The sequence below is a fragment of the Leuciscus leuciscus genome (genome assembly GCF_965113295.1).
Source record: "Leuciscus leuciscus genome assembly, chromosome: 19".
NCBI lineage: Eukaryota > Metazoa > Chordata > Actinopteri > Cypriniformes > Leuciscidae > Leuciscus > Leuciscus leuciscus.
In genome coordinates, this window is record NC_138743.1 from 19,878,450 (window position 1) to 19,895,660 (window position 17,211).

The 17,211-nt window shown below is 38.2% G+C and overlaps 1 protein-coding gene and 2 long non-coding RNA genes across 4 annotated transcripts; 1 reads left to right on the plus strand and 2 right to left on the minus strand.

The window, feature by feature from the left end:
• Positions 1-275: 275 nt before the first annotated feature.
• On the minus strand, positions 276-2,051 carry LOC309482805. 2 transcript variants are annotated; one of them, XR_014200384.1, is made up of 5 exons: positions 1,224-2,051; positions 1,042-1,092; positions 779-843; positions 616-677; positions 276-532 (listed from the first exon to the last, which is right to left on the minus strand). It is a non-coding gene; the product is annotated as an uncharacterized lncRNA (long non-coding RNA). The 2 variants fall into 2 exon arrangements; XR_014200385.1 differs by having other exon boundaries at positions 1,042-2,051.
• Positions 2,052-2,094: 43 nt separating this feature from the next.
• Positions 2,095-7,577, plus strand: ptger2b (prostaglandin E receptor 2b (subtype EP2)). Its single transcript, XM_082146728.1, has 2 exons — positions 2,095-3,151; positions 4,450-7,577. Exons 1-2 carry the CDS (start codon positions 2,354-2,356, stop codon positions 4,738-4,740), a joined length of 1,089 nt encoding a protein of 362 aa, XP_082002854.1. The 5' UTR covers positions 2,095-2,353; the 3' UTR covers positions 4,741-7,577.
• LOC309481728 lies at positions 5,017-16,522 on the minus strand. Its single transcript, XR_014200095.1, has 2 exons — positions 14,211-16,522; positions 5,017-13,522 (listed from the first exon to the last, which is right to left on the minus strand). It is a non-coding gene; the product is annotated as an uncharacterized lncRNA (long non-coding RNA).
• Positions 16,523-17,211: the final 689 nt, after the last annotated feature.

Genomic DNA, 17,211 nt, shown 5'->3' on the forward strand with positions numbered 1-17,211 from the left:
AGATCATCATCAGAATAATCTTTAAAAAGTCAACACAATGTTTTTGTCCACCTTTGCGAATAAATGAACTTCTCCAAAGATTGGTTCCTGTTCAGAACTTGACTGACAACATCAGAATGTTCCCTGGTCTGCATGCGTGTCCACAAACACTAATGTACTCAGTCCTTCAGAGGAGATCCCGGTTCCAAAACTATATATGAGAGAGAGAGAGAGAGAGAGAGAGAGAGAGAGAGAGAGAGAGAGAGAGAGAGAGAGAGAATATTAGTGTCAAAATATTTTTAACCTCCTTTTTTTACATTTTTATTATTATTTTTACAATAACTAAAGAATATATATTTGTAAACAGCTTTTTAGCATATGTAAATAGCATATTCAAACATTTCAACTGAACTAAATTAAATTATTCCAGATTAAATTTTAATACTTACAAATCCTAAATTCTGTCCAAAAATTCTGAGATCCATAGCTCTCTATGACTGTGACTGAAATCGATGTTTTAGCCCATTTCAGCTCGTCTGCAGTGAAGGAGTTCCTGTTTGAGACAAATACACAGTAAGACACATGCAAGAACTCACTGTGTGATGATCGTTCTCCTTCCTACAGTAGTTAACCCACCTGTGCACTGATATTAGGACCTTCCTGGTCAGGTGGGACTGCAATGGTAGAGAGTCTTCTGCCTAATAAAATATCAAAATAATGCAAAAAATATAAACTTAAGTTGTTTAGAATTCTAGATTTGGTATGGATGAATTAGTGAGAGTTTTACTGCAGTGCTAACCTGGATACATTTAATCTGGTGAGACTGAACAAAGACAATGGTCCATCTTCTGATTGGTTAATTTGCTGTGTAATAAATATAAAGTTAGACATGATACAAATATCACTTATTTGATATAAAGTTAGACAATTTTATAGAGATTTTATAAGACATTGTATGCTACCTAGTCTGCACCAGTGGCTCCAAAGCACTTATCACATATTGCTAATCATTTCAGCAAACTTATTTCAAAATATATCACAAATGGCCTAACGTTAACTTACCTCCGGAATCTTGCTAGTCACTGGCGCGAATTGGCGCTTTGTTGCAGTTGCCTTTAGTTTAAACACATACAAAAATGGAAGTAAATATTAAATTCCATAAAAAAAAACTATAATAGCCTATGTTATAGTTTGCAAACTAATACTAAACCTAGAAAGGTGGCAGCTAGCCAAATAAAACTTACATACAATGTTATTTTCTCATCAGTAGGCCAACATTATCTACAACCAAAACAGAATTTCACATTAGTTAATTTATTGTTAATGTAAACTAACGTTAAGCGTTGCTCGTTGGCGTATTTTAACTCGACAACAAAGTCTGTCAAATGAAACGTTAGCGCAGTTTACCGTGGTAAAGTTCGTTACCGCCATGTAGTAGGCTATAACAGGTTAAACTGGGCACATTCCTGTCAACACACACAGAATGTTTTTTACCTTGCTTGCTGGTCTCTCTCTCGGTGAAGTGAATTCCGTCTCTTCCCCGGGCCAGACTCGAACGGCGCGGTCCAACAAAAGACAGTCAGAACCCAGTGATATTACACTGGATGCTCCGGCACGACACGACACGACAAGACAAATGATGCGCCGTTATATTTCTGACGTACAGTACTCCGAGTCCAAGCGCTCGCGCTATTTCTGACAAGGGACAAACAGGTTCGCATTTTGCATTAATGGTCCGGTCCGGTCGCTTCAATGTGTCCAATATAGACAGCCTCTGACTGTTATAGCGTTGTAGACACGCAGTGTAAGGCAAAAATTAGGAAATAAAAAGCACGATGGAATGGTGCCAGCCAGAGAGACCGTTACGTCAAATACAGTAGTATACAGCAAATTTTAAAAAAATACAGTAAGTCTCTGTATGTGGTGTTAGACAAATACAGTAGTATACAGCAAATTTTAAAAATACAGTAAGTCACTGTATGTGGTGTTAGACGTCACAGGAAATTCCCATGATGCAATGGGAATCACAGTTATTTACTGTAAAGAGAAATAGCAGTATAATACTGGGGGATTTAAAGTAAATAACTGTAGAAATTACAGAAAAGTCTAACAGTGTACCTGACTAATACTACGTTAGCTGTAGTGAGTCATGAGCTGTTGACAGAGCATGCTCTGCTGAAACTCCTCCTCACTCTCTGCTTACGCTCGTTGCTCATCTCGTTTGAAAGTTATGGGCTGTGCCGTGCGTAAAAGTTCGGCTCCGCTATAAGTATGGAGCCTAATTCTTCTCTGCTATGATACATCATTTTACTCAAATACACTTCAACCAGCACACAATTACGCCAGGGTGGATAATACAGAAAAATACGTCTTTATGGCACCAGACCCGAAAAACGGCAGTTGCCAGGAGCGCCTAGATGTCTCTGAAGGATCATACCCCACAATATCTGCGATCATGTTTTCCGCCGGTGTCCTTGGGAACGTGGTCGCAATAATTCTCTTGGAAATACGGCGGAGGAAAAAAGCCGCATCTTTGTTCCAAGTCCTCGTCACATCTTTGGTCATCACAGATTTGCTGGGAACTTTCACCGTCAGTCCTCTGGTTTTAACTGCGTACTTGAGGAATCAGTCTTTGCTCGGGATGAGTGAAAAACGATTCGTTTGTGGGCACTTTGCATATGCGATGACATTTTTCAGTATGGTCACTCTCGCTATTCTTCTCTCCATGGCTGCGGAGCGCTGGCTCTCCTTAGGACATCCTTACTTTTACGAGAAGCGCGTGAGTAAACGCTGCGGGTACATCACCATAGCTCTCATTTACTTGCTTTGCGCTCTTTTCTGTGCCACACCTTTCTTCGGTTTTGGGAAGTATATTCAGTACTGTCCGGGTACGTGGTGCTTCATTGACATGCACCCAACAGTGACCAAGCATAAAGTGTTCAATATCATCTACGCGACTTGCTTGCTCGTGATGATTGTGTGTACGGTTTTGTGCAACGTGTCCGTCATCTATCATCTCTCACTCATGTACCGAAGACGCAAGGCTCATCATAGCTCTATCAGACGGCAGAAAGGTCACAAGAGGCATCGGTCCATCGCGAAGGAGGTAGAACATCTGGTGCTACTCGGGTTCATGACCATAGCATTCGTCATTTGCTCTCTTCCTCTTGTGGTAAGGCAGTTACAGACTTGTCAAACACTCAAGTTTCGCCTACACATTTTTTTTTTATGAGAATGGTGTTCAATGTACAAATTGCAGGCTGTAGCCTACTTTTATGTTAATATGTTTTACATTTTTCAATTATATTTAAGTTACCCATTAGCCTATATTTTTTTCCAATTACAAGTAGGCTACTGTACTTTATCCAATATTCACTCTCATATGAAACATGTACTTATTCATTACATAGGCTATAGAACTTTATTTGCTTCTAGTCACTATCGCAGTAGTATGGTGGAAGCTTGTTTTCACCACAAAAATAAGGTAGGCTAATTGTGTTTTTTTTTTATCTCACAATTGTGACTTTTTTATATCTCACATTTATTTTTTCCTCAGAGTTCTGAGAAATAAAGTGGCAATTCTGAGAATTAAAGTCAGATTTGTCAGATATAAAATTGAAATTTGACTTTTTTCTCTCAATTGCGAGTTATAAAGTCAGAATTGTGAGATATAAATTCCCAATTCCGAGAAAATGTCAGAATTGCGAGTTTATCTCACAATTCTGACATCATAACTTGCAATTGTAAGTTTATATAGCCTTTTGCTATAGCTTATCTAGCTTTTCCAGCTAATGTATTTACTAGGCCTATTATATATTAGCTTATTAGCTAATTCAATAGTTATTAGTCTATTCCAGTTTTCATATTAATAAAACTAGTGGGTATTCTAATTGTTACTAGAACCATTTTAACTAATATAGCCTTCTAACTATAGTCATTCAGAATAGTCATTACTAGACAAATAACATGTACAATAGTTGATATCTCAACCATGTCAATAGAATTCATTGGCAGATGTGTGCAATATGTTAACAAAAAAATGTTAGTTGTCTCTATTGGGTTAGTGACTAGTTGCAAAGATTAGCAGTATGAAGTTAATAAATACTAGTACTAGTGACTCAATGAATACACACTATGAACTAGTATCTAATGAAAAGGTACTAGTGAATAAATAGTTTTTTAAGAAACTAAAAAAAGAAACTTGTAATTTTGATTACTTAGTAGTGACTTAAAAGTAGGTAGCCTACTACTACATGCAATTTGAACTAGTTTAAAGGAATATATATTTGAACTGCTTGCCATATAAAGTGGCCCTAAAATGTATTTAACTAAATATTGAAACAAGCAGCATTTGTTATCAAGACATGTCAGAATAATGTTTGTTATGTTTACCCATATGAAGTAATATAAACACTGTTCAAAATGTGTTAACCAAATGATTACATTCACATTATGTTCTTGTTTTCATAGATTCAACTGTACTTCCCCGGCCGAGAAGATGAAAAATATGGTATCACACCGTTAACCCTTCTTTTTGTATCGGTCAACCCCATCATAGACCCCTGGGTCTTCATCATCCTCAGTCCTCCGGTGCCTCGCCTGCTCTGGGACAAGATGTGCAAGACCATAAAGTCCAAACCCACACAGGAGAAGGTCCGCAGCATTCATCCAGTCCTGTATCAGAAAAGCCCTCCTGGAGATTCAGAAGGAGGCAGTTCGCTGAAAGTTTACACGGGAATTCCAGGAACTGCTGGCTCCTGATCTCTAAAACCTCTCTGTGTTCATGGGAATGACTATGGAGTCATAACACTCACCCATGTTATGAAAATAACGGATGCAGAAGTTTCGGGTCACTGGATACCTGAACAGCTGGATCTGAGACCTGAGGTTGAAAGAGCTGGGTGGTGTGTCACCTGTGATGTCATGGGGAATATAAAAGGTTATAGTTTTTTTTTTAGCAAATTAAATGTATTTATTGTCTTTATTTATGGAGAGAAAAACATTTTTATTGACTTATATGGAAAGTCATGCTTCCTGTTTCAACTGCATGCATGGGGAATGCGGTTCTCTTTCTTTGTTTGACTTCATGCTTCATCAGTTTTGTTTTCTACATTCCATTGCAAATATATGCAGGACTGAATCATGTCACAGCAAGTCATTTCATTGTGAAAAAGTCCTGTGACTGATGACAGTCATTTGGAGGGGAGTTGAACCACTCTAAACTGAAGAAATAAAAGTTGATGCATCATGGAACTGTTTTGGATCAGTCATGTTCAGAGGTATTCACTTATTTGTTTGAATCTCCTGGAACTCAAATGCTAATCTGTGTTAAATCGATAGTTTACCCCAAATGATAATTCTGTCATGATTTACTGACCCTAAACTTCTATGTAACATAAGAAGATATTTCAAGAAACGTCTGTTTTTTGTTCATACAATGGAAGCCAATGTTGTTCAACGTTCTTCAAATATTTTCTTTTGTATTCTGCAGAAGACAGGTTTGTAATGACGAGGTTGAGTAAATGATGACAGAATTTTCATTTTTAGATGGACCATCCCTTCAAGAGCGTCCTAGCGATCATCTTAAAGTGAAAAAGTTTAAATCCACATAAGCTATTGACATATTTTGTCCCATGTCTCAAGAATAAGTGGATAAACTTTGCTGTAAAAATCTGTAATGTTTATCAGAAGGATCACTGGACATGTTCATTCTGTGACTTGAGCAACACTTTTACACTCTTTATAACCTTTTATCTGATGAATTTACAACCATGACTCAATGTCAAGTCTAGCAGCCTTGAGAGCAGTGGCGCCTCCAGAAATTTTTCATAGGGGTGGCCAGATGGGGCCACTTAAAATCTTGGGGTGGCACACCAAAACTATAAACCATAATTTCAGATTTTTTTTCTACTGTTGTAGTAAACCGGCCTGTAGTAAACTTTTAGAAAGACTTAAGGAAACTCCTACTGATATACTATATGATGGTTTATTGTGTTATATTTAATGTTACTAATGATATAATGTGCATAGACTAATAACAGTACAGTTAACATTTTGAGTTGCACAACAATCCTGTTGTATTTTGCAATTATATTTGGCATAAGGTGTACATTTATTGCAAACAAAACAGTTACTGGGGAAAAGCAGATACTGGCAGATACAAATATATTATATTTATTAATGTCAAGAATTCAGAAGTGTATATATTTATATAGCCTACACTACAAAGAAATAATATACAATTAAATTATGCTTATTTTAAATGTATTGAGCAGGCTAGGTATAAAAAAATATAGGCTTTTGATAATCTTTCAGTGCGCAAAACCATGATAATATGAAACGCTTCAAAACAGAGCGCACAAAGCGCGTATGCGCATCGCGGGTGCAGAATGATGTGCTCAAAGCAACATGGAGTCACAGTGTGCAGCGCTGCACTGAACAAGTGCGCATTTAAAAGTTCACGGCACAAAGCGAAGAAATGTCGAGCGCACAAATCCAAGTGTCTATCTGTCCAACAGTTTATTGATCATTTGTTTTAAATTCCAGTTATTGTGCGTCTGATTCCGATTCATAGTCCTTGTGATGTGTGTGATCTAACAAGCACACGGTAGTGAGTCGTTTAAAAACAGCAACAAACTCCAACAAAATAAAGTCATTTTATGCAAAGCCACAGCCTTTTATCTACAGATAATGCATTATAATGTGAATATATCATATTGGAGAGAGTTTTACCGTGCATCCAACCGGAAGAGGCGCGCGCGCTGTTTGAATACTGAATGGAGAATGATTGACAGCCACAGAGGAGGGAAAACGAGTTTCCGTAAAAACTTGAATGATGTAAATAGACTTCTGTCCCTCACATTAAGCTATGGAATAACTTCAGATGACTTTGTCACCCAAACTGACGCGGTAGTCTTCTTCGTCTTCTTTCTTAACTTCTTTTGAAATTGTTGACCGACGGGCACGCGCTGAGCTGTTGCTGTCTGAGCGCGCAACAGCGGCATGGACGGAGGGGCGGGGGAGTACTGGCTACTGTGTGCGATCGAAGGTCTAGAGCGGCTTGCCTGCCTGGCTGTGCATTAGGGATGAAATGCATAACTGATGCTACTAAAATTTATACTGGCCAGCGGGGTGGCCAGTGGGGTGGCCAGGAGTCGGCCAGGGGTGGCCACGGCCACCCCTGGCCACCCCCTGGTGGCGCCATTGCTTGAGAGACAGTTTTTATTTTAGCTCATCAGACATGTCATCAGACATGACCATTCCCAATATCACTTAACAAATTTAAGACATCATGTTACAAATAGTCATAGATTCTTTCCATCAGCTCACTCCCTCCAGTGGTTTTGGTTTTACAGCCCCCCAAATGCAGAACTTAGTATTCTTAGTAACTCATGAACTATGACAGATATGTCCTTTGGAAAAGCATTTCCTTGTTTATAAGAATTGATTCCAATATAGTGAAAGAATCAAACTATCTGAAATGCATATTTTATAGTTACTGTTTTACATTTTAGATTGAATAATGTCCTGGGAAAACTAGAGGCTGCTAATGCTGTTGTGCAGTTTCCCACAATAAACACCAGCTTTTGTGTAAAACACATATGTTTTTAGTTGCAGGTCATTTCCTCAAGAGTCCACATGTTGTGTTTTGTTTAATGTTTAATTGCACTGGGAATAGTTACTCTCGCAGGCTAATGAAAAAGATGTGGATGTCCTGTTGTTTACCTTCGTGTGCAGTTAATATGTATTCATTTAATGTGCTCCTTTAATTGGACATTTGGAGAAGGGGAGAGAGGGATCCTTATAAGGCAAGACCGCAGGGAAACATTTATCTGTCAATCTGGCCGTATAATACAGTCCGTCGTGTGGTCGCTGTGATGTAGTCAGCACAGGACCTGTCAGAGATGTTATTTCTTTGATAAAGTCAAAGTATTCCCAAAATCAGTGTTTGTTTGTCTAGCTTTTGTGGCAATTCGTCACACTGATGGATTATGGGCCCCTGATCTAAAGAGACTATCTATTCTCTGTATTTTCTTTTGTTGAATTAGTGCTGGTTTATACCTCCTTCGCTGCAGGATAAAGCACACACTTTTATCCCGAGATCCTGGAACTTTTTTTAATGGATCTTCATTTTGAGCAGAGATGTAAATATCTTTAACAAATAATGCTTTTCTGTATTTTGTGGGTTATTCACTTGTGCATCCATTAACAGAAAAAAAAAAATCAACTGACGTGTGCTGTGATGCTGATGTAGGGAATATAGTTTTGAAACTGGGTTGCATCATTTCCTTCTACGTTCCTACTTTGCTGTCCTTTCAAAGACAAATTACGCATACAAACTGCACATACAAAAAATTAAAATACTGTCCTTTCAAGTCACCAACTTTGGTGAAATATTCCAATCCTTCACAAAATGTTTCCACACTGCTGATACGAAAGTCCTGAAAACTGAAAACCAAGGTAAAAAATAAAATAATAATAATTAATGGAGAAACCAAATGTCTTTTAAGAAAAAAAAGAATAACAACAACCAAACTATTTCTTATCTCACTAATTGAGAAAGTAATATCCCCATGCAGGGGTATAAGTCCACCACAATTCCACTGACACAGGGTGTCCCACAGGGCTCAGTTTTTGGTCCGTTACTTTTTATCATCTACATGCAGACACTTGGTGATGTCATACGCAGATAGGAATTTGTTTTCATTGGTATGCTGATGACATCCAAATCTATCTTACCACCTCTTCTGATATTTAATATTACTGCATGTTTAAGACAAAAATCAAACACCGGATGTCCCTGAACTTTCTCAAACTAAATGACAGCAAAACCGAAAGAATGCTGATCGGCTTCAGCATACCTGCAAGTTGAATGCACCTGTCCTCTGACATATTCGGCCCGAACCCAGAGTACTCCCCCCTTTTGACTGGGATAGAAAACCAGCCAAGAGGTGATGGGGTGGTGGAGGGATGCTGTGAAACTGTCATGGGACAAAGGTGAGGGAAGGCTTTATTTATACCGGCTTCCTCTTGTGCTGATTGGTTGATTACCTGAACGTGCTCCTCCCGAACTTTGTTACATATAGTCAATTCAAGTCTAGTCACATTATAGCGCTTTTTACAATACAGATTGTTTCAAAGCAGCTTTACAGTGATAATAGGAAATTAATGCAACAAAGATTGTTTTGGCTATACAGCAGCTCTACAAGAAAGTCATTGTCTAGCTTAAGTAAGTTTAATTGATTCATTTCCGGTGTAAAATCATTAGTTATTAACTTAGGGCCGCTTACACGACACAGTTTTTAACTGAAAACAGAAAACTTTTAATGCATTCTGGTTGTTCATTTACACGACAACGGTGTTTTGGTGGCCTGAGAACGTAAACTTCAAAGTAGGTTTCAAAGTGCAAGTTTTTGAAAGCGAGACCATTATCATCTCGGTGTAAACTTCCGAATGTTTTGAAACATTCAAAAACGTGAATCTGTGACTGCATGCATGTGTATTACGTGTTTAGTCTATAGGCATGTGCGTTTTGAATGTGTATGTGCGCAGGCGCGTATTATTTCTTTACAAAGTGACAAAGACATACAGTAATAAAGCATATATGCATAATACAGTGTTTTTAGTCGTTTCCACGGATCCGTGTGAACTGAGATTGTTTTGATAATGTTTTCATCTGTACAGAGGAAAACAACTTTAGACGTATAGTTAAAAATCTTGCACATTTTTTTGTAGAAAAGGTACATTGCCATCTTTCTCTGAACAAATTACTTGAATGCATGTCATAAATGTGACCCTGGACCACAAAACCAGTCACATGCGTAAATTTTTTGAAATTGAGATTCATACATCATCTGAAAGCTGTATAAATAAGCTTTCCATTGATGTAAGGTTTGTTAGGAATATTTGGCTGAGATACAACTATTTGAAAATCTGGAATATTAGGGTGCAAAAAAAAATCGAAACATTGAGAAAATCGCCTTTAAAGTTGTCCATTTATGTTCGCAATTGTGCTGCTTTCACTCACAAAAATAAATGTTTTTTAAATCTTCATGGAACATGATCTTTACTTAATATCCTAAGGATTTTTGGCATAAAATAAAAATCGATAATTTTGACCCAGTGGCTATTGCCACAAACCCGTGCTACTTGTGACTGGTTTTATGATCCAGGGTTACAAATTATGACTTCCAAAATTCTCAGGAGGACTTAAATGCACAAACAAACTCAGATAGGCACTTAAGCACATTTGATTATTATTAGTTTTTTTGTACATTATGGTTTAGGGCTGTGTGCGAGAGCAAATTCCCCAATAATTACGTATATTTATTATTTCTTCAGATTTTCAACTCTGAAATAATACAGAATATTTTTCTATTTATAGAAAGACTAACTTACTCATGATTTCATAGTTTTTGCTGTCTTTGCTATACGACCCATCACACAGATAGGGCACAAGTGTGTGTTGACATTTGAATTTCATCGCAGGGAATTGAGAAAACATTGCCTGGCACTCTTGGACTCACATCAACACCAGGAACAACACTGAGAGATTTCATAACAGCAGTCCGATGCTTTAATGACCTTCCTGAAATGACTCAATAGCAAGAGTTTCATCGTGAGAAACTTTAAAGAGAAATCACTCAAACACCGCTTATTTACAGAGTAAACATTGAGAAACCTAATTACCTGCTGAAGCAATTTGTCATTGAGAATGACTAAATAAGGATTGAATTAGACTGTAAAAAATTATATGATCAATAAGTCATGGCAACATATGTCTTTCCATTACTTTAACTCAAAATGATTTAAACAAGTTGAATTTATTTTTTTAAGTTATACATGATTCAACTAGAAAATACTTGGAAAGCCAATTTGATTATAGTTAAAAAATTCAAGGCATACTATGTAACTTCTTTTTATTTATTTTTAATTTATTTTTAAATCAAATAAAAATTGAACAATGAGTCAATTGTTCAATTGAACAATTGAACAACATCATCAGCCCCAGGTCCACAAATGTAATCCGTGCTCCCGGAACTCAACAGAAATCTGCGCAGATTTCCACAGAATTTAAACATGCGTCAGTATGGACAGCCCTAAGGATGTTTATCCAATCAGCACAGAAAAAAATGACAACAGAAGTCAGCTTATTTTAATTGGCTTGAAAGTAAATTATAAACAAATTTAAAGTAAACATATGAAGTCATTGATGAGCTTTAGATGTGTATATTGATAATGGATTTAATCCCCATTATTATCAATAACGTAGAAAAATGAAAGCATTACATCATTAAAATGCAATGCAGACATGTTCATATCAATGTTCTGTACCTAAAATGGTCAAATAACTTTAACAATTTCTTTGTAATGTACTTAATCTTTTTTTTGTGGAAATTTGTATAAATAGGCCCTATCTAGAAGGAGATAAATGTATTTTTATATCTTAGTTTTCTGGGAAATTATCAGAGTTCATAAAATGTGTATCTTGGATATAATCCCGAAATATTTTTGTTCCTTTTGAAATCCCTGCAGTAGAGAGTCCACCAAACCTCAAAATCATGAATGATTTCCCTAAAGGCGACTGATCTTTAATTATTTTAGCATCCTTAATACTAAAAGACAACTAACACTATTTAGATTCATTTAGCTTTTTTTCCCAAAAGGTAATATGAATTAAATGAAATTAATGTATTGCCCATCACAGTTTGTCGAATATACAAATTATCATCAGTATATTATGTAAAATTATACTATTATATGATGCAATCATTTACAGTAGTGTGAGTGCATAACTCCGCCTATTCCAGAAATTTGGTTGTAATGCAATGCAGTGCAAAAAAAAAAAAGAAAAAAAGTTCTTGGCTGTTTCTCACATCTGTAATATAAAACAAGCCTTGGGGTAAACTGCTGAAACATGCAGTGGTGGCACAGATACAAACATCTCCTAGCCTGTCTTGCATGGGCATGAATCATGATGGTGTGAGGGAGCGAAATGTGACTATAGAGAGGACAATAAACCAATGAACAGTTATATGGTTTAAACAAACAAATCCACGCAATTGGAAGGAGGATGTGAAACATTAGCACATCTTTAAAGTAAGCTTTAAAAGTTGAGGAAATATTCCCAGATTCATGAAAGTCGAGAATGGATTCTGCCTGATGTCATTCCAGGACTTGTCTCAACACATGTTTTGTAACTACAGTTTTTTGGCCCACACAGAATCCCCCGCAGTGAGCACAGAATTGAAACCTTCCATTAACAAAACTCATGTGTAAGTTTGTTTGTTTGTTTGTTCGTTCGTTCATTCATTCATTCATTCAATCAGTTGTTCATTCATTCATTCATTCATTCATTCATTGTCAAAATGTTTGTAGTACTCTCATCTCTGTTTAAAATATTTTTCTACTATGTTTAAATCCATTCATCAAGGTTGGGTTGCACCAGCTGTTCATAAGTTATTTCTAAAATAGGAATGTAAAGTGCACTGTAAAATAACAAAACAGTTTTGCTACTTGTTCTAAAGCTAAAGCAACACAAATGCTATATAAATATTAATATAAATACTTAATCCCTTTGTGCTGGGAATACATTCATCATTTTTGTTGCATTAATAGAAACTGGGCAGTGCATTAGACTAGATCAGGAGAGTAAATGTTGAAATTGTGGCTGTGTCCAAAATTGCAAACTCTCTTGACTTGAATAAGTATACTTTGCGACCGCTAAAAAAGTATGTTCTATATATTGTATGAATGTTGCGTGAATGTAATCTGGATGTACTACATTCGCCATTTTGCCATTATCATGTGACCTACCAACCAGTTGCATCGCTTCACTGCCGTTCACAAATCCTCTCCCATGGATCATATGCACACTTCAGAATCTCTCAAGAAGTTGTAGGTAATCCGGGTACTTTTTGCCTACTCTTTAGTACTGTGAATTCGGACATAGGCAACTAATCATTGGTTAGACCAGTGGTTCCCAAACCTGTCCTGAAGGACCCCCAGCACTGCACATTTTGGATGTCTCTCTCATCTAACACACCTGATTCAACTTATCAGCTGATTAGTAGAGACTGCAAGACCTAGGTGTGTCAGATAAGGGCAACATACTAAATGTGCAGTGCTGGGGATCCTTCAGGACAGGTTTTGGAACCACTGGGTTAAACCATTTCTTCTTAAAGAAGAATGTAGCTACTAAGTCTCTCCGTAAAGTAATGCACAGTCTCATAATATGGCGTTTATCCTCAATGACATAATAGCAGCCTTCAAATGTGTAAGTGTGACGATCACACAAGTATTGTAATTGTACTTTAGGTATATTCAAAATTATTGGTTTCATTTTGAATATGTTATTGTGATATTTTGGAAAAATAAACATTCGGAAGGGTTTTATTTTAATGTGATTCCTTGGAAAAAAAAAGAGAAGTGTGCAATGCTACTCCTGACCGTTAGGGGCAGAGTCGAGCGATGGGTGTTAAGCTGTGCGAGTCGTGAGTTTTTCATTACTCCAGAGAGCTTGAACGTGACACACTCCTCGTTTCTCTCCTGTGTGTTACAGGTGGGTAAATGTATAAAAACACTTTAAAGTTGAATTTAACCATGCTGAAATGTGTTTATAAGTGAATTGTTTTAGAGAAGTGATGTTCGTCAGAGGTTGTTTTTGAGTTTGATTAAAGCGAGAGAGAAAAGCTCGACCGATTAGCGGTCTACTGAAAACGCACATGAAACGTTTGTGAGCGCGTCAGTAAAAATATACATGTTTCCTTATACAAATGCACATGAAGGTATTCTATAAGCTCTAAAGGTTAATAAGTATTGTTTAATGTACTATATATGTGTGTTGAATGTCAATTGATAATGGTTAATGTGTTAAATAAGGTTTAAAGTTATATTTGAAGTATATTAATAATTCTGAGAGTGATTTGCAGCATCGTATTAACGTGATACTGGTCAAATATTGTGAATAGAAATGTTTAATCATTTAAGAGAAGTAATTGAGGTATATTACTATGGTTTTTGTATTTCTTTTTTGATGAATAGTGTGAAATATAAAAAAATACAGTGTCAGTGAACATGAATGTGAAATTGAGATTGTGACTGAAAGTCATTATAATGTTAAGAAGACATTGAAAATGTGATATGTGAAGCATAATGTGACTCTGAGAAACAGAGATTTGTTTAATTAACATATTGTGAATAAATTACTCCAGAGAGCTTGAACCTGACACACTGTCTCCTCGTTTCTCTCCTGTGTGTTACAGGAGAATAATCTGTCCCTTGCGGGTGCCGTCGCCACGGTACCGGTTACATAAGCAGAAGTTCTGTTGAAATGCCATGACTTATTCTTGATTCTAACTTCTTTTGCCTCATGTAACTAATGGTAAAAGATGTTTCCATTGAACTACTTAATCATATGTTAATATGCAAAAAATATTCTGCATTTGAAATGAAAAAGGATCAGTCAACACATACTAATACAAAAAACATAAGAAATTAAATGTATTTATTGTGATTGATTTTATTTGACATGCACACATGAGGCATGTTTAGGTCAGGTTAGTGTTGAAGAGCCTGTAACAAAGTAATTTATTCACATAATGTTTGCTCTCTAAAAGTGTAAGTGAGTGGATAGAGGATTTGTCTGTCAGGTAAACAGTCCGGTAAACAAGAGCATATTGATGCAGTTCAGTCAATCTGCATTCTGCTGCTTTATTCCAACGGTCACTACTTGTCTGAGACTTACATAAATATTTAATTGAGTTTTGTTTTAATGTGCAACCCAAAAATGTGTAAGTTGTAACTTAGTGCACCTTTACCTCAAAAATCAGACTGAGTTGTAATTTATGTAAAACTGATGCACCTGGTCTCCCCCAAAACCAGTGCAATACAATCCCTCTAGGCCTGCTAGTGTTTTGTGGACAAGTTCTTAGTTGTTAAATACATAACATAATGAAATTCCCCCTCAGCTAATAGAAGGCCAAACAGAAATGTCTGTGGTTCCCACAGAGACCAAGGGTTTGGCATACATGTACAAGTGAAGCAGCTGTGTTTACTTACAAAAGTTTACTCTGGAATCATGCTCTCTTTTGAACAGCCTTGAGCATCAACAGTTTTGACTGTCTATAAAGTGGCTGTCTGGACGTCCTTAAATTAAGATTGTGGACCATTTTGGGGGATTTCTGCCTGGATTTGGCCTACCCAAATTGAAAAGCTTCCCATACCCATATGCATTTGTCAAGGTAGACAATTTTGGTGTAATTTTACAGGATACGTACCCTATCGATACGGTTCATTCGAATTGTGTCGCTAGGTGCATTGGGGAAAACTCAATTTTCTCAGATTACTGAAGCCTTGTAGAATCACGCAGTGAAACTGCACGAGCCAATGGTCGTGCCGGGGAGCTGCACAAACCTATGGCGCTATAGCCCGCCAAAATTGACTGGACTACCCATCTATATAAGCAGGCATTTCACAGTAGGATCTCTGATTAATTCTCCTTCAGCGACGAAGATCTTCTCTTCACTGGACTACGATACAGAAGAAAGCCTTCTCACCGTCGAAGAGCCTCGCAGCGGATCAAACTGACTTAACGCACCCTGTAAGCAAGCCGACGACCTGCCAGCAAGCTGATTTACAGCACTCTGCAAACAAGCTGATTCTGCCGTCTCCCCTGTGGCTATCCGGCGATACAAAAGAGCACATAAATGACCAAATTTTCATGTGCTGTTGCTGCAAATGTCATGCCACGAATATGGCTTTTCATTTGTACAGTGAGTGAGTTGCCTGTCAGGGGAAATCCCACGCAGAAGCGGCGCCTTTTTGGCCTCACCGAGACAAGCTGTTCCTATAAGAGTCTCTCCTCTCTGTGCTCATGGATCGCTTTCTTTTCAGTGAGCGGCTCTGCCCCTCATGCTCTCCCATTCTCTTCCTCCCAGGAACCTTGGAGGAAGCAACAGCGGAGCCAGAGGAGTGAGCTCACACCGGCGCAGATCCTGCGTGCCTCACTCTCCCCACAAAGAGAGGATTCTCCCGTGCTCTTTTCCCACACAGACCAGCACGCCTCTTCTGGAACGAGCAGCCTGGTCTCGTTCAGGTGATCCGAAGAGGATCTCTCTGATGAAAGCATGTCATTGGTGGCTTCAGACACGGAGGATTGGTTAGGCTCACTGGATGACCCTGCCCCCCGTTGTCTAGAGATCCGATAGACTCTAGAGCTGGAATGGATAGCGAGTTAATCCACGTCCTCTCAAAGGCAGTCGAGGAGCTTTGACTGGAGTAGTCTACTTCTGAGGAGCCCACACGCAGCCACTTGGATGAATGGTTCCTGCTGGTGTGCTAGTAGCAGGCAGCTCGTCTGAGAGGAGCACCATTCTTCCCCGAGGTCCATGATGAGCTCACCAAGATGTGGTGCGCCTCCGTACTTCAACCTCCATTGCCCAGCAGAGCCATGGCCAGTTTAGTGGTGTTGGAACGCCACTTATGGCTAAACTTGATGAAGGTTTAGGACGCAGACAAGGCTGCCGTCCTCAACACCCGAGTCTCCCCCACCGGCCTGTTTAGCAATGTGGCTCACGTCCTCTGCACCGAAGTAATGAATTTGCTGGCAAAAGGGACAGTAAAAGTAGTTCCACCGGCCCACAGCGAGTCAGGCTTTTACAGCCACTACTTCCTCAGGCCCATCCTCTATCTCAGGCATCTGAACCGCACCCTTATGAAATGGCTGTTCAAGATGTTAACATTGAAACAAATCATATCACAAGTGTGCCCAGGGGATTGGATTTTCTCATTTGATCTGAAAGATGCCTACTTTCATATCCAGATAGCCCCGTTCGCGTTCGAGGGGGTTGCTTACCAGTATACAGTCCTTCCATTCGGATTGTCTCTGGCTCCATGCACTTTCAAGAAGTTTTTACTCTGTTCAGAGCACAGGTCATTACTCTCTCTGCTCTTCACCCCTCAGAGGACGAGTAGGAGTTGCACCTACTCTGGCCGGTTGGGTAAACAGGGCGTAAAAGTCCACTAAAATGACACAACAACTGAACATGACATTACATTCTTGCACTGCAGCAACACACAGTCCACGTAGTCACAAAAATACCCTTGATGACCATACCCAGATAACTTAGTCTTAGTCAAGGTGGTTAAGGCTCATGAAGTAGAAGGTGCAGCATCTGTTATCCAAAAACTCCTTTGTATGGTTCTTGAGGGAGTGAACACCCTTTGTTATAA